The sequence below is a fragment of the Mytilus californianus genome, unplaced genomic scaffold, assembly GCF_021869535.1.
Source record: "Mytilus californianus isolate M0D057914Y unplaced genomic scaffold, xbMytCali1.0.p SCAF_10, whole genome shotgun sequence".
NCBI lineage: Eukaryota > Metazoa > Mollusca > Bivalvia > Mytilida > Mytilidae > Mytilus > Mytilus californianus.
In genome coordinates, this window is record NW_026262582.1 from 7,814,673 (window position 1) to 7,833,625 (window position 18,953).

At 31.8% G+C, this 18,953-nt stretch overlaps 1 protein-coding gene across 3 annotated transcripts in view; it reads right to left on the reverse strand.

Annotated features, from left to right (window-relative positions):
• The window catches only part of LOC127717546 (putative ankyrin repeat protein RF_0381), a 59,635-nt gene that overhangs the window by 20,589 nt on the left and 20,093 nt on the right, over positions 1 to 18,953 (reverse strand). For 2 of the 3 annotated variants that reach the window (XM_052223230.1, XM_052223231.1), the window contains exons 6-11: positions 17,838 to 17,936; positions 15,206 to 15,304; positions 13,999 to 14,097; positions 8,968 to 9,069; positions 7,879 to 7,932; positions 7,421 to 7,445 (exon numbers count right to left, since the gene is read on the reverse strand). In XM_052223230.1, the coding sequence (XP_052079190.1) occupies positions 7,421 to 7,445; positions 7,879 to 7,932; positions 8,968 to 9,069; positions 13,999 to 14,097; positions 15,206 to 15,304; positions 17,838 to 17,936 (478 nt within the window). The remainder of the gene's footprint in view (positions 1 to 7,420; positions 7,446 to 7,878; positions 7,933 to 8,967; positions 9,070 to 13,998; positions 14,098 to 15,205; positions 15,305 to 17,837; positions 17,937 to 18,953) is intronic. The other variant, XM_052223232.1, reaches the window with a different exon arrangement.

The window sequence follows — 18,953 nt, forward strand, 5'->3', positions numbered from 1 at the left end:
TTAAAAAATAACAAAGCAGACCTTTATTTGCTTTATAATTACAACTCGAATACCGTGTACTAGTCAGGTTAAGTTGACCCAAACTTCTATCCAGAACAGTCATATAAACCAGATTTTGTCCGGTAAAGGGGGTCAGAACTGTCAAAGACCAAAACTCCTACTATTTCTTTTACTGATAAGTGATGTCGTGATGATCATGACTTCTTCAGACAAACCCTTTATTTATCTTTATTCTTGATACTTGTACATTTTGTTTAATATTCATATGAAACATAATTATAGAAACTAGATATGCAGAGAATAGAATTGTGTTTTTGTTTGTCTTATCATTGTGGTTATGTAGAAATATCATGCACAAATTATCATCAACTTAAGTATTTTTTATACTTTTTTGTAGTAATTATTTCCCACGTTTTTAAAAAAAGCACTTGAATTTCAATCCAATCGATTGTTTCTTTATTGTCACATTAACCTGCTACACTAAGTTATTTTCTTAGAATTTTAATCGAAAGGTAGAGACAAACATTAAGAAGTTCATTGGTACGGCTAAACACACACTGGATTCGAAATAGCATTTGAATAGTCATTTTGTGTTAATATTACATAAATTATAAAAATCTGTCTAAGCCTTAAGTTAAGATTGCATAAATGTGCGAAGTCAGATTTTGCACAACGTTTATGACGTTTTGTTTTTCATGCTCTTCAACGATGTTTTTTTCTTAATTTGTTGGACTGTTAATTAAACGAAATACAAGTCTAATCTAGAAATATTGGATAATATAATATCCGTAAATAATCTACACAATGAAAGCCTCAATTTTCAATCTAAACACGGTTACTTGAAGCTGATATTGAATTGAAGTTAAACAAAAGAAATAGAATTCTTCTTTTTTATAGAAGATAAAATGGCCCAGTTGGTAAATGTCTATAAAACCAGGTTTAATCCACCATTTTCTACATACGAAAATGTCTGTACCAAGTCAGGGATATGACAGTTGTTATCCATTCGTTTGATGTGTTTAAGCTTTTGAATTTGCCATTTACTTAGGGACTTTCCGTTTAGAATTTTCCTTGGAGTTCGGATTTTTGTAATTTTACTTTTTTTGAATGTTTTACATCTCTTTCTATGTTTCTTTAAAACTTTAATGTAGGTTCATGATTTAGGATTTTATCCTCTAATATAAGTGTTCATACTGAAAAAATAGTATGGTGCTTCGCGATTTGTGTTAACTTTTGAAATAAAAACAAATTTTCACAAAACAGTAGATTATGGTAGGTGCGAAATTAATACATTTGGAAATTTAATACCCATAATCATAAATTCCATTAAAAAAAATCCTTAGACAGTCAAAAGATTAAAAGATTGATATTTTAAAGCGTGCATTTGCATATCTGTCCTGGAAACAGTTTTTGTGGAAAAATCCCAAAATTTGGCAATAATCTTATCGAATTGAGGAAGTCGGATACTCCTTTTCATGTTCAAGCGAGTTTGAGTCGATATTTTGTCTTGAAAACGTATAGAGCAAAACAAATTTTATGCATCGTCTCGCTTCAGATTATATTACATTAATACATTTAAGGCTACATGTTAATATAATATTAATAAGATATGTATGATTATATTAAAAATTGACAATAACAAAAAATAAAATTGATGGGTCGAGTTTTTCTAACATTTTAATGAACACAACGAGTAGATTTGTTTGAATAAGAAACAAATTGTTTCAGACTTTTATTTTAATTTTCATTCACGTATTTTCAATCAAAATTTAAGCATACTAGTGATTTTATTCACTAAATATACTTAAATGGAAAAATAGATTAGACCGTTGGTTTTCCTGTTTGAATGGTTTTAGACTAGTCATTTTGGGGCCCTCTATAGCTTGCTGTTCTGTGTGAGCCAAGGCTCCATGTTGAAGGCGTACTTTGACCTATAATGGTTTACATTTTTACAAATTGTGACTTGGATTGAGAGTTGTCTCATTGGCACTCATACCATCTTCTTATATCTATTCAACCTCTAAACATCTTTGATCTGCCCTTTAACGAAATATTTAGAATTTATTATAGTGTTTTATTAATGTTTGGAATTTCTCTTTAACACCCAACCAGACAACAGTTTTAAGTTGACAAACGGTATAAAGTACATTAAATAGTGCATTATAGCGCATCATCTCTACAATGGCTTCCATTTTCACTATAAAAAAATAGTTATCATAATTTGGAGGTAGTTTTGACGAAGTAGAATCCTCCTTGATTTAAAATAAGTTGGTATGATTGAATATGAGACATCTATCTAACGGAATCCAATTGACTAGAATTTAAGCAATTATCAGTAACCAAAGGCCTTCAACGATGAGCAAAACCCATACCGCATATTCAGCTATGAACGAATCGGCATCACAAAATGTGACACAATTCAGACGAGAAAATATACCATCTCATTTCTAAAAAAAGACCAAATACCGATTTTACAACGACAATCACTACATTTCATGCTCCCGACTTGGAACAGACACATACACAATCGGGCAGCATAACACATGTTTTAAATTGCTCAATTCTTCCTCAGCCTTGGAACGTGGACTGTATTACAACATAAGAGCTAACTACAAAAACAGTTGAAAATGACTTAACTCAACAGATCGACACAAAGCACACACCAAACTAAAAAAAAACATACAAAGTACCGATCAGAGGATGTGTTGAGAAATGGGACGTTTGCAATTGGGAAATTGAAATTATCTCGTTTTCATAGATGATATTTTAGTTTGAAGTCATCCATTTGAGTCAATATCATGGAAAAGATCATAACATGAATTATACCTCCTAATTTTGGTAGTATCCTTAATCACAAGTTCACTCAAGTATACCCAACATTCAAATATTCAACTTTCCCTTTCGCAACAGAATCGTTAACTCTGTTCCATCGTAACAAAACAATAACAATACAACATTCCTAAGTTCATCAACTGGAAGAAGAACATCAGGCTACTGATGGGTTCAGTTGAGGATTATGTCAGAAAGCAACCCAAATAGATATAATAGGCTAATATGACAATACTTTGGATCCGGCAGCCAATACTATGTAATCAAATGGGATAATCACACCTGTTTACTTGTATCTACACAATGAAAGCCTCAATTTTCAATCTAAACACAGTTAGTTGAAGCTGATATTGAATTGAAGTTAAACAAAAGAAATAGAATTCTTCTTTACCATAGAAGATAAAATTGCCCAGTTGGTAAATTTCTATAAAACCAGGTTTAATCCACCATTTCTACATAAGAAAATTTCTGTACCAAGTCAGGAATATGACAGTTGTTATCCATTCGTTTGATGTGTTTAAGCTTTTGAATTTGCCATTTACTTAGGGACTTTCCGTTTAGAATTTTCCTCGGAGTTCGGTATTATGTAATTTTACTTTTTTTTTAATGTTTTACATCTCTTTCTATGTTTCTTTAAAAGTTTAATGTTTTATGCGCTGGTTTATGTTAAGTTGTATGTGCTGGTTTATGTTGTTTTATGTGTCCGTTTTTATTCTGTAGTAAGTCACCACTTCGGTGTTATCATGTATATCTATTATATAGTCATTTTTATAAATTTACTGTTTACAAAAGTATGAATTATTCTAAATACTAAGGATTTTCCTATCCCAGACATATAACCTTAGCCGTATTTGGCACAACCTTTTGGAACTTTTGGTCCTCAATGCTCTTCAACTTTGTACTTGTTTTGGCTTTCGTACTTTCTTTTATCTGAGCGTCACTGGTTAGTCTTGGGTGGACGAAACGCGCGTCTTGCGTATTGAATTTTAAACCTGGTACCTTTTGTTAGCTATTATTCGTATGTTTCTCTGTCCTATATGTTCTCCCATTTATTTGTATTGTAGTCCTGTCATGTAATGTTGTCATTTTAATATTATATTTAACATTGCCATAAAAGCGGGAGGTTTGGCTAGCCACAAAACCAGGTTCAACCCACCATTTTTTCTTAAAATGTCCTGTACCAAGTCAGGAAAATGGCCATCGTTATATTATAGTTCGTTTCTGTGTGTGTTGTGTTTCTGTTGTGTCGTAGTTTTCCTCTTATATTTGATGTGTTTCCCTCAGTTTTAGTTTGTAACCCGGATTTGTTTTTTTTCTCAATCGATTTATGAATTTCGAACAGCGGTATACTACTGTTGCCTTTATTTAATGTAGGTTCATGATTTAGGATTTTTTCCTCTAATATAAGTGTTTATACTGAAAAAATAGTATGGTGCTTCGCGATTTGTGTTAACTTTTGAAATAAAAAAAATTTTCACAAAACAGTGGATTATGGTAGGTGCGAAATTAATACGCATAATCATAAATTCCACTAAAAAAAATCCTTAGACAGTTAAAAGATTAAAAAATTGATCTTTTTAAAGCGTGCATTTGCATATCTGTCCTGGCAACAGTTTTTGTGGGAAATTAAAATTATCCCATTTTCATAGATGCTAGTTTAGTTTGAAGTCATCCATTTGAGTAAATATCATGGAAAAGATCGTAATATGAATTATACCTCCTAGTTTTTGTGGTATGCTTAATCACAAGTTCACTCAAGTATACCCAACATTCAAATATTCAACTTTCCATTTCGCAACAGAATCGTTAACTCTGTTCCATCGTAAGGTGTTTACATATCTCGATTGATATATTACGCACATGCATGTTCACATTTCTCCTACTATGAAATGTAAAAACGGAATACAGATATTTTGAAGGATCAAAAGTTTGCTATGAAGCTTTAAATTGATGAAATGGAAAAAGGTAATTATTAAGATATATTTAAAAAGTAAAATAACAAAAATACTGAACTCCGAGGAAAATTCAAAAAGGAAAGTCCCTAATCAAATGGCAAAATCAAAAGCTCAAACAAATCAAACGAATGAATAACAACTGTCATATTCCTGATTTGGTACAGGCATTTTCTAATGTAGGAAAAGGTGGATTTAACCTGGTTTTATACATGTTATAGCTAGCTAAACCTCTCACTTGTATGACAGTCGCATAAAATTCCATTATATTGACAACGATGTGTGAACAAAACAAACAGACAATATAGGTATAAATGTCAAAAATAGGGGTACAGCAGTCAACATTGTATTATTATCTTAATCACTATAAAAACAAACAAATATATTAACAGACATTTACCATGGTACAATAACACAATGACGGGATGTATAAGTACAGAGCTACATCATATGTAACAAAGAAACACAAAAAGGCATACAGACAAAGCACACCAGCAAAAATGAAAGAAAAGAATACAAAAATTATCATAGAACAGTAACACAATGACGGGATGTAGAAGTACAGAGCCACGTCAAATGGATACCACCAAAAACAGACAAAACAGTAAAAGTAATAGTCATAAAGACAAATAAAAGAATACTATAACACGTTATTAAGATGATAAACAACGTCAGTTTCAAGAATCTATACTTCAAGACCATCGTGTATTATTTGTGAAGTTGATACGGAATATTTATCAACGTTCTATGACATACCCCTGGTTCATCAACTTTCTGATCAGACACTGGTGACGTTTTACACAGTATGAGTAGTTGCTGCATGCTCTTGAATACCGAATAAGTTGGGAAATGTATCTCCCATATGCAGGTGAAGTTGGTATATTGCAACAAAGGTTGGGGAAATTGATAATTTCAAAATTAAAATCGTCTCGTTTGTCATTGATTCTGGTACTGATATGACCGTGTATGTCAAATTCGATGTATAAGTCCAAAAATGATGCGGAGGAAACCGTGTCTGTTGTTTCTTTAATTTCTAGTTCTGGGGGATTTATAAATGGAACCCAATCAGAAAAGTTTGAATTATTAATGGAAAGAACATCATCAATATATCTGGATGTGAAATTAAATGACCTGGCTTCTTTGATCTTCTTGTTTTTGACAAGTGTCTAAAGGAACTCCGATTCATATGAAAATAAGACGAGGTCGGCAAGGAGAGGCGCACAGTTCGTTCCCATAGGAATGCCGACAATCTGTTGAAAAAGTCTACCTCCAAATTCAACACATATGTTGTCAATAAGAAACTCTAGCATACTGATCACTTGTTTCTCCGTGTAGCATGTTTTACCTTTTTGTTCTCTATTAACAAAATATGCTGTATGGTATCCCAAAGTAATAAATTTATAGCGTATGCTACCATTTTTATGTTAAAAAGCATTGTGGATTATTTCTATTAGACGATTTTTCAATTTCACATGGGGAATGGTGCTACATGTATACAGGGTTGAAAAATCTAAAGTTTTGATAGAACTTATTTCAGAAAAAAATCGAGATTGAAAATCATTCAGAAGTTCTTTAGAGTTTTTTTAGAATCCACATATGGTTAATAACACTACGCGAGGAAAACAGTTTCACAGTATTTCCGAAGACCCTCTTTCACTGCGGACAGAGTTTTTGTCAATCTAATGGACAATTCTTTAGTCGAACATGCAGATGAGCCGGCAATGTACCGTTGTTTGTACGGAATTTTGTGAAGCTTAGGTATCCAAATGATCGGCATCTTAAAAATTCCTTGTTGTATCGTATCGTTCCTACATTGTATCGTTATTAATTTGGCTTTCAAGTTGATTTTATTTAAGCGCCGCTGAAGACTCGTATATAGACGAAGCACGCATCTGTTGTAATGAATAGTTAGCCTGGTTTCTTTTTGTGTGTTTTTACATTTCTTCCTTAGGCATTGAAGGTATTTGCATTAATTGCAAAAAAAAAAAAAAAAAATGAAAACTGCCGAAACATCCTCATTTACAGATCTTGTCTTTAGATATTTTAAATACTTTGATTTGAGATAGACCCTTACCAATGTTTCCCAAAAGATATTTTGCTATATGACATTTTTTCAAAACTTAAATTATATTGCGGGGTAAAAAGCTTTATTTATCAGAGAGTGCAGATAATTTTCTTATCGGAACGGCCATTTACGACTTCATTTCATTTTATTTGTTAATATGTGCTAAAAATTCAGCACTTCCTTTGTAGTTTATAAAAAGCACAATTTCAGTACTAATTTAGAAATATTTTAAAACCAGACAAAACAAGCTTATTATCTAAACAGTAGTACATTAAACACCATAGTAATGATTGACTTTTTTTATTCAGCCCTTTCTTATTTTCATTCCTGCGTGAATCTGTCATATAAAGATCTGCGATCATGCAATGTTCGAATTTTGTTTAATACTACATAAATTCTAATTCAGATTTTACATATATATATATGGTTGTGGTTAATGCTTAAAACCTATATTAGGACCATTGTCTATGTCATGGATGCTAGTGTGTATTGATGGATTTTTGGGTTTAAAGTTAAAGGCAAAATAAACCATGAAACAACAAGATCTACTGAACACCTGTTACAAATTACTCACCAGGTAAAAAGGTCTTTTCATAATACTACAAAACAGCAAGAAGTCTTAAATGTTGGTGTTTACTTAATGCAGATTTATAAAATAAAATGTGTTCAAATTATCAATAAAATAATCAATTTGATATTGTTTTAATAGTGATTAAGATTATAACATAATTTTTTACTCCATTTTTTGACATGTTTATGTCTGTTTGTTTTGTTCACACATTGCCGTCAATGTAATGGAACTGTATGCGACTGTCATAAAAGTGAGAAAATAAGCTAGATAAATTTTTTTTAGATTTAATCAAAACTTTCTACATAAGGATTTAAATGTACCAAGCCAGGAATACGACAGTTGTCTTCCATTCGTTTGATGTGTTTAAGCTTTTGATTTTGCCATTTGATAAGGGACTTTCCGTTTTGAATTTTCCTTTGAGTAATGTATTTTTGTTATTTTACTTTTCATGTATATATTACCTTTAATATCTGTATTATTTCCTCATCGATGGTCAGGTCTTTTGGCGTCTCCCCCTGAATAACAATACATTTTGTTAAATGGTTGAATATATACCTATATATTGATTGCTGCTGCAATTGTTTTGTCATAATTTTTATATTACTCCAGCGTTAGGCAAATACAGTGGTTGTATCTGAAAAACTAATCCTTTGAAAAACTATGTGTCCCATAAAAGGAGTTGCACTGAAACACATAAGTGGTTGTACAGTGACATCACTCTCACAGGTTGTGAGCTGACATACATGTTAAACCCCACCTGATTCTAAATGCGCTTGTACAAAGTCACGAGCCTTTAATTCAGTGGATGTCGCTGGTTGCTGTCTGTCAAGTTTGTTTTTCATTTATTGTTGTATCATAAATCATTTTTTACTGATATATCGGAACCGCACTAAACATGCTTAAGCAAGTGTACTATTTGATAATTAATGTTATGGCCTGGTCGAAGGCATGTTTGTTTAGTCCAAGTAGATTTCAAATTTCGTTTAATGCTTGTATGAGAATAATTCAAAGTAGTTCGTTTTAAATTTACTGAATTCAATACTGCTAAGTACAGCTAAAAATGAAGGATATAAAAATTCAGATAAAATCAATATAAATTCAACTAACCAAGATAATAACAATAAATGAGGCTGTTAAAAAAAACACTTAATCTACAATTGATCTTACAGTCTTTAAATAATTGTCGACAAAACCATTTGTTATGCGAGCGTAAACAAACAGTTGGTTACAGTACAGTTTATTCCATTACAAATGATTCTATTTACAGCCTTTGCAAGTTTGAAGTCTAGTAATAGACAACAAGTTGGACAACTGTAACTTCACAGTGAGAAAATAAGCTAGATAAAAAATTCACAAGGTACAGGTATAGTTTTAGTTAAGATATGTCTGGTCTTAATGCAAGTCATTGATCACCACTAGCCTATTAAGTACACAAATTTTTAAAAACAACTTCGTTCGTTCATGTAACAATGCGGATTTGGCTTATGAGATATCTGAAAATGAAGGACAGCATTTTATAGATATATACAAACATTACCACTGGTAATTACCTTAATATTGAGTAGCAATGGGTCACCGTCCTTTTTTAACAAATATTTTACCATCTCATAGTTGTAATTCCTAGCAGCTTGATGTAACATAGTATTTCCATACTTTAAAAAAGACAATTATTAATTAAATTATAGAGAATTTTGATTTGTGCTATGCATTGATTCAATATTTTCTTTCGATTATCTGTATAAGGGTTAGCCACTCGAAAGCCGTGAATTTTTTTCAAATGTAATGATATGATAATTTTTATTACAATGTAAGTGTATTTCATTTTGCGATAATTTCTATTAATCGTGCTACTTCAAGATTTTACTTTCTGTCAGTGACTTTTTATGTTTCTTTGATACATATGACGTGTCTCTGTACTTTTAACATCCCGCCATTGTGTTATTGTTCTATTTTAATTTTTGCATACTTTGAACGACAAATTATTTTATATCTCTACCTGTATGACTTTTACATTCTGACGTCAAACACGCGATTCTACGCCAGAGTTAATGTTAAAATAACGATTCTGTCCCAGTGCTTAACATCCCTCGATCCTTAATGGGTTGATTTGGCATACATAAATGAAATACAAAGATAAGTAAGCAATGAACGAGGTTGTTAAATGTGATATATACTTTTTTGTGCTTCTTTGTTAAATATTTGTTTGTTTTTGTTGTGATTAAAATTGTGAACGTTGTTGACTGCTGCACCCCTATTATGACATTTTTACCAATTATGTCTGTTTGTTTTATTCGCGCATCGTTGTCAATACAATGGAATTTGATGCGACTGTCATACAAGTGAGAGGTTTAGCGGTTCAATCCACCATTTTCTACATAAGAAAATGCCTGTACCAAGTCGGGAATATTACAGTTGTTGTCCATTCGTTTGATGTGTTTGTGCTTTTGATTTTGACATTTGATTAGGGACTTTCCGTTTTGAATTTTCCTCCGAGTTCAGTATTTTTGTGATTTAACTTTTTGCTTCATTTAATTTGCATGTATTCATCGAAATATTTGTCCTATTCACATGCAGTGAGAAAACCCCATACCGTATAGTCGGCTATAAAGGCACTGAGAAGAAAACATTTAAAAAAAATCAATTGAGAAAACTTACGGCCTAATTCATAACAAACAAAATACGAAAAACAAATATGACAGACAAGAACCAATGACAACTACTAAACTATAGGCTTCTGACTTAGGACAGACCCATAAAGAATGTGGCGGGGTTCAACATGTTTGTGAGCGCCCAATCCTTCTCCTAACCTTGGACAGTGGTGTTGCAGCACAACATAAGAACAAACTATAACAATTCAGTTGAAAGTGCTAAACTCATCAGGTACAAAGCATAAAAAACATATAAAAAACACAGACAGGACATGGTATGGTATTTATATATCCCTAACAAAAACAAAAAAAAGACACAAAGTACAGAACTGAGAGTACTCGCAGTTACTGACAGTTAGTTCAAAGCCAATAACAACTAATATAACAATCATGTATCTAAGACTAAAATATAAATCAGTTTACATCCAAAATCCAATGGATATACTGAACAGTCAGCTATAAAGGTCCCGAAATAACAAATGTAAAAAAATCAAACGAGATAAGTATTAACCGTATTTGTGTAAAAAAAACCCCAAATATTACGCTTATCTGCGTATTTGCAATTATAGTGATAGGGTGTAATGTAGATGCTTACATTTTCATTTTGCATAGATATTTTGTATTTGAATGAACCACTCGAAAAATTACTGGAGATTATTAAAAGTTGAACAGTACACATCATCATTCTATTAATTAAAATGAGAAATAATCAGCGTTACAAAAATAAAATTATTTCGCAGGTCTTCTTTTATTTTTACAGTGCATGCGATTTGTGTTTATTTCAGTAAAGATTTAGATCCGGACAACCAAATATAATAAACTACCACCTTCAAAAATGATGATTAATATTTCAGTAGGAAAGCCATTTGAAGAAAACTGAATCTAACGACGTGACCGAAATAAAGCTTTAGAATATTAACGCTCTTAAGATTTTTTTTAAGATTTTCTCTTAAGAAAAAGAGAAAGTTGAAAAAAAATCTTGTGAAAATAATTACGGAAAACGGTCCTTGTGATTAATATCATGCATAGATTTGACGACGTTTAAGTTTTTATTTTGCGAATCAGTTGATTCCATTATTAAATTTTCATGACGTGCATCTCTTTGAAGCTGACCAAATTCAGACTTTCTTCCTTTTTAATGGAGTACATGACCTGTTATTTGCTGAATTCACTTACGTGTTTTTTCCCAACTTTAAACAGTTATCATTATTTCCACTGGTACTAGTGTAAATATTATGTTTTCTTATCCATTGTATGAAGACAAAAATATTCGTAGTTTAGATTTAATCTTTTTAAGGACTGTTTAAATAATCATTTCGTTATTCACTGCGTAAGTTGATAAAACTCCGATATTGATCTTTGAGTGTTTAACTGTCCAACGCAAAGATATTGGGTTATCCTATATTAATGAAAATTGCAATGGCACATGGCATTAATGCTCATTGATTAAATATGACTGAAAAACACAGATATTATTCGTTTAGAAATAAAAGCGATACTTTTCGAGGTTTTCATAGAAATTAGTTTTTGATGTAGTCATGGTAGAATTGCTTGTCCTGTTTATAATAGATTGAAAAAAGTCAGTTAAATAATAAATGTTAAGGTAAATCAAAAACAATTTCAAGCTTTTTACATTGATGAAGATCTTTTGGATTTTTCATATTTAAAGTTGCTTAATCGAATGTCATCTTGTCTACATAAAACGATGTAAGCACCAGTTGAGCATTTGAAAGCCGGAAACAAATTTAATTAAACAGAGAGAACCTTTATACCACAGTTTACACGTTTATATGATTTGTCAAAACATATAAAGGCATATTATTGCAAGACAGCATAGTTATATAGGTAATCCTCAAATCTGTGTCCTTTTCTTAAATCTATGTCTAGTCATTCGAAAATCTATGTCCGTGTAAAAGTTTGGACTCAAATCTATCAATAAAAAATGTAAAATAGGACACAGATTTCAGAACCGTACATAGATTTAAAGCCGGACATATATTTTATGCTTAAATATATATATATAGATTTGAAACCGCTGCAGGTAGAGTGATTAATTTAAATTATTAAAAATATTGAATCAGCATATGCAGAGTGGAATATTTCTACTCATCTATAAAACTTAATTAACTCATTATGGATACTAGGATAATAACAATGTGTACGCCAGATGCGCGTTTCTTCTACAAAAGACTCATATGTGATACTCAAATCACAAAAGTTGAAAATGTCAAAAAAAATGTATAAAGTTGAAGAGCATTGAACACCCAAAATTGTGCCAAACACAGCTAAGGTCATCTATTCTAGGGGTAAAAAATCCTCAATATTTCGAAAATTCAAATGATAAGAAAGACCTGTTTTAGTTTGTCGATTTTCCGTCTTCCAGACATTAAAAATCAATATGACTCTCTTCCCTAATTGTGCTATGCGAACTGTAGTATGTTTTCCTCCCTAATAATTATTTATTATGTGGAATAATTGGTTTACAAAATGATTCAGGATGTCATCTTTGTTAAAACATTGTTTTTTTTTAATTTATGCCAACTCATTCCATTGTCTTGACTCCCAGATAAGTCAGCCCATAGCAACCTCGGAATATTACAAACTCAGTCTATTGCAAAACTGGCCTCCTCTAAAAGTCGATTTTTATGCAGCTTACATATTTAAATCTAAGAATTGAAATAAAAAAAAAATGTGTTCTAAAAAATGATTGTTAAAAAATCTCAGATTGGCTTGCTAATATATCTGGTATAAACATGTAAGATTCCGGAGAAATGGTTTAATCTGGGTATACTTAATGTAAAGATCCTGTAAAGATATTTAAAGCAAATCATGTCAGTAGCAAAGTTCTGACTTCTGAGCTGATGATACCCTTAAAGGTATCGATCCAGTGCTGTAAAAATTGAAAACACGTTATAAACTCTATATAAACTATATAGACTAACTACATGTTAAATCAGGCTGAATAATTTAAAAGAAAGTATCAGTGGGATGTGGATATAGATTAGCATGTATCCTCACTAATTTATACATGTTTAGACGGCAAAGTGATTTTTTGGAAAGTGCAATGAAATGAACATGGAATTATAAAGTATTCACAGACATACCAATCATAATATTTCCGCACTTTTTTAAGAAATTTTCCCGCAAGGGTGACTGGGGAATATAAATGTGGTCTCAACGGGTCTTCTTCCGACCGGCACTAAAACATTTGCCAAAGTGTGGCGTTCGTTAGGCTGTGCGTGATTTACAAGAAAGGAGCCACGTCCACTAAGAACAACAATCAATCAATCATCTTTAGAAACTTTGAAGATAACAAGTGGCAAACATGCACCTCAATAAAACTAGAGACAAATTTAGGTTTTATCAAAAGATAAGAGATTCATGTTTCACTATTTCACCCATCCATCTTCTGACGGTCACAGTCCGATAGTAAGAAACAAAGTCAGAAAACGCATTTAGACAGAAAGATATGCAGAAAAAACAGTCAACCTAACTGAGTTTTTTTTTGTTATAGAAAACAATAGATGATAATACGAATACTAAAAATCCCCGATAAATCAAATGCACTAATTCAATTCAGTCAGGAAGCTACGGGTGTGCTGTAGTATGGTATATACATAACCCATCTTTCTTTTTCTCTTTCACATTTTCCTACTCTCTTTATGCTGCTAACAGCTAACGATTTCTTTCTGTATATCCCCGGCTCTCTCTCTCTCTCTCTCTCTCTCTCTCTCCGGTATTGTTGATGAAGTCTTAGATTTTTTTTTATATTTAAACAGATCAACAGATGTCAACTGTACTATCATGATCATTGACATGCTTTTGTCATTTATAAGGTAAGAAGTAGTTAAATACACGACCATCGCTTTATAATCAGAAGACAAAAGACCAGGTTGTTGAAAATATGATTACGATTTACCATTTAAAACTTACATTGTCTTGTAGATTCTTGTCACATCCATATTTAATTAAAATCTTTGCTATATGATTATAATCGTGTTTGACAGCATCGTAAAGTGCAGTTCTTCTTTTCTATAAAATAACAAAATCTTCAAAAAAAGGAAATTTTGAAGATGACTTTATTGGAAATCAGTTCATAAATTGTGAATACCATAATGTACAGGAATTAATCATCTTGGACGCACTGGTTAAGAATGTCGTCTTCTTTCGATTGAATAAACATGCACTGTTTTTGGAAAGCTATATTGTGGCGCCACAAATAAGTGTTTTAATAAAAGCGATAAATATAAGAGAATTGTTCTTAACATACTGCTCGCATTGATCAAGATTTGCCTTTTGTATTGTAAATGATCCACTGTCATAAAAAATCGGTCTCGATGATACCTCATGAGTGTTTATTTATTATAATTAACATTGTTTAAGTCGTTTCAAAGTATATGTTTCATTTATATACTATTTCTTCTTACCACATTTTTTTTATCAAATTGTATTGGCACTGAAAATCAGTACTAACGTACAGAAAAGCAGAATTAATATAAGGTGTTTCAATATAAGTATATGTTTGACCAGTCTATTTTCCTTCATTGCATTTTAAATTTACAATAATCAGACACAAGACTACACTTAACAATAAATCATCCATTTAAAAAGAGGTTTGTTTCCCAAAGTAATTTCAATTCATAGCTATTTTGAAGCTTTTGATTGAAGGTGTATTTTTGGAACTTTAAGGAAAATATAAAACGTAAACTCCCTTAACGATTGGCAAAATCAAAACTTCAAACACATCAACCAAATGGAAAACAACTGTCATATTCTTGACTTGGTACAGGCATGTTCTTATGTAGAAAATGGTGGATTAACCCTAGTTTCAAAGCTAGCTAAAACTCTCACTTTTATGACAGTCGCATACGATTCCATTATATAGACAACAATGCGTGAACAAACCAAACAGACATAATAGGTAAAATGTCAAAAATAGGGGTACAGTAGTCAACATTGTGTTATAATTGCAATCACTATAAAAACAAACCAATACGTAAACAAAGAAATACAAAATGGCATATAGACAAAGCACATAGGTAAAAAGGAAACACAAGAATATAGGAAATGACCACAGCATGCGCACAACAACACAATGGCGAGATGTACAAGTATTGAGCCATCTTTTTCTACCACATACCGTGTTCTGTAAATTGTAATCAATACCACTGTTAATTAACAAATGGACGATTTTTGTTTTCCCATTCCATACAGCAACATGAAGTGCAGTGTTACCATGCTGGATAGAAAAACATATAACAATCACAGTAAATGCAAAGAATTATTGAAAGTAATTCATGGAATCAAGTTAGGAAAGCAGAGTATTGCACCCAGCGTGTATTCAGTCTGGTGGTTGATATCATATTTCAAAAATAAATACTTTATGAGTAAAAACACACACACATATATATATATATATATAGATATAAGTCTAAATTTTTGCACAACTGTACTAATAGAAGATGGTAATATACGAAGATGATGTTATAAAATCGTGTTGGAAAGCTTTTGGATAAAGGAACTAAATGTACATACTCAAATGGCATCTATAAGAAATAATAGCAGTTTTATTTTATACTCGTTTTAACAATTTGGGATGTATATATACACAGTCACGTATATTAAGAATTGAGTTTTGTTTTATTTTATGATGTTCAAGATTTGGGATTATATCAATAGACCAAAACTTATCTGTATTATTGAGCTATTTTACACATATAATTAGTATTGTTAAAATTATTGACACTGACGACGGCTATTTGTTAAGCCGAAATATTTGTCGACATGATTTTATAACATCATCGTCGTATATTACTATCTTCCATTAGTACAGTTGTGCAAATCTTTAGACTTAATATATATTTTTTTTCCTTATCTGCGCAGTATCGTCTGTTCTAGACGATCTGGTACATATTAAATTTGCTAGTTGGTCCTTTTTATAGACTTCTATATATATATATGCACCTTAATGTAGTGAGAAAAATAAATCAGCAAGACATCCTTTTTGAATTGAGCAAAACAATACACCAGCTTTAACATTGAAAAACGATTATATATCATACTACAGAGGTAATATACTGCTATTGTTTAAGTTGGAAAATCACACTTGTCGTTCTTGATTTTCCAAACTTGTTAATATTGTTTGAATTATAATTCTGATGTTTTCATAACGAATTATCTTAGACACATACAAAATCAGGAAGTCTTTTTTCGAAGGCGAAAGCATTTCACTATAAATGACCTTTGCAAGAATCAAAATGTTTGATCTATTTTGAGAGGAATCATCAAAATCCTTATAAAACACCGGAATATTTTTTTTAACATAGTTTACTTCTACTGTCACTGACACGAAACAAGAAAAAGAAAACTTGCCAAACTAGCTTCTTGTTTGTATTGATATGTTCACACGAGTCAAAACCTTACCAAAACGACATTTGGTATAAGAGGTCTTTTCACATAGAGTTTTGGGTAGGCATTATGTTTTCAAGTAAAGCGAAAGCTTTTATTTATGCTTGCCAAAACACTGTGCAAAATTTCTATTTTAGATCAAATAAGTCAATATGGACATGTTTATGACGTCATAGTACCAGCAAAAAGGAATATTTTTACAAGAAGTCAATGTAAAATAAAAAAAAGAACAAAATAACAAAATTATGAACGAATTGAAAACTCATCCTATCTTTTACATATCAGGGGTTCTTTTCTGATATGTAAATAATAAATTTCACTGATAAATGATAAATTAGAGGCAACAGTAGTTTACCGATGATAAAAATAAAGTATTAAACGCAAACTTAGGGAATCGCAAGACCTGCAAAAGGGGCGAGACCGGTTGTGTCGACAGGGTAAGCTATGTCTGCTATGTATGCAACATCCATAATGAGAATCCATACTCATTCATTTAATATGTCACAATCCGAAATAGGACACAATCGATAAATCTTATTTTCCTTTTTTACCAATTTCGGATGCTAAAAAATACAATCGAGCAACCATTGGCTACACTCTTCTATCAAAATAATAAAATGCTTGATTTAAATAAACATTTTGGTGAACCGTGTTTGTCTATAAAAGTAAACAATGTGGTCTTCAACATATACGTCAGAATGTATGCGAATAATCAGCGACAACTATGATTTTCACCATCAGTGTGTGTAATTGTTAAGTCACTGTACCATTTTTTCTGGTAGTGCGTGTTTAAGCTATTCGTTGTTTATATACTATTATGAATTTCAACAAACGTTGATGGTAACACCGGTCGTGATAGCAGGTGATCTAGGACGGACTAAACCGGTCGGGATATCAGGTGCTCCAGAATGGACAACACAATTCATGATATCAGGTGCTCCAGAATGGACAACACAGGTCGTGATATCAGGTGCTCCAGAATGGACAACATATATTGCTCCACATGTGACACCCGTCGTGTTTCAAGTACTTAAGTGATTTTTTTTCTTAGTTATATTTTACAATTTAAATTTAAAACAAAAGTAAGATTTGACAACAAATGTTTTAAAAGTCTCATTCTTGTCTTGTTACCTCATTGTAACAAATCTTTATGCTTTCGGGACGTCAAAAATATCTAAGGAAAATAGTGTCAGGTAACCAAACTGTACTCATTTAAGCTACTAAATACCTTAAACTTGATATTAACAAGACTACACTAATTTGTCGTTCTCATGTAGACTACAATGTTTGCAACATAAGAGATCACCATTTGACAAATTATTAATCTTTACTTGTTACAAATATCCTATAGATCTACTACTTACATTTGTCTGCAAATTTATATCAATACCATTGTCAATAAGCAAATGGACGATTTCTGTATTCCCTCCTGTTGCAGCGTTGTGAAGTGCAGTCAAACCAATCTGGAGAAAGAATCATGTTCCAATGATAAATAGAAGAACTAAAGACATAAGCATAACGAAAGTATAAATTTGAACGTCCATTCAAGCAGGTAGGTGAAATCAAATGTTATGGCGAAGCATTATAAATCTTTAATTGTGTTTTATAAAGAAATGTGTTCAACCAGCAGAGAACTGCTGTGGTGTACAGAAATCTAGCATCTGTATCTTGTCTGTAGATGTTGTAGCTCCGTTTCGGCGATAATTCATAATATATATTTTACCTCCGATGCAATCATAATATAGAATTACATTGCGCATGTTTATAGTTAAAACACTATACAATTCATTAACAAGCAAAACATCTTTACAATTTTCGAAGTTACCAATTATAATCAATTTTGTGTTGTATCTTTGATATTTGACAATATTCCTTTACTTCCAAGCTGCCACCTTTGGTATGCATGCCTAGAATCATATTTTTTCTATTTTGTTTTGTTTTGAATTGGTGATATATTGACCAGTACAAAATGCGTTTAAAATATCAACGATATCAATCGCATTTCGTCAACTGATTTGCAGTGAGCAAAGGAGAGGCGAAGGATACCAAAGGGTCATTCAAACTCATAAATCAAAAATTCACGATCAACGCCATGGCTAAATAAGAAAAAGACAAACAGACAAACAACAGTACACAAAAACAACATAGAAAACCAAAGACTGAGCAACACGAACCCAACCAAAAACTGGGGTGAACTTAGGTGCTCCGGAAGGGTAAGCAGATCCTGCTCCGCATATGGCAGTCGTCGTGTTGCTCATGTTAGTACAAACCCGGGGATATTCAATTTCAGTAATCCACATTCGAGGAAAAGGGGATGGGATTATTGTTACGAAAATTGGAACAAATCCGTTGTCATTTGTGAAACGGATATACCATAACGGTCAACCAACTCATGATGGCGTCCGTAAAATTTACGAAGGGATGATTTCAACTTCACTACTTGGACATCTTGGTTTAATAACTTCCTTGTGAGCAGTAAC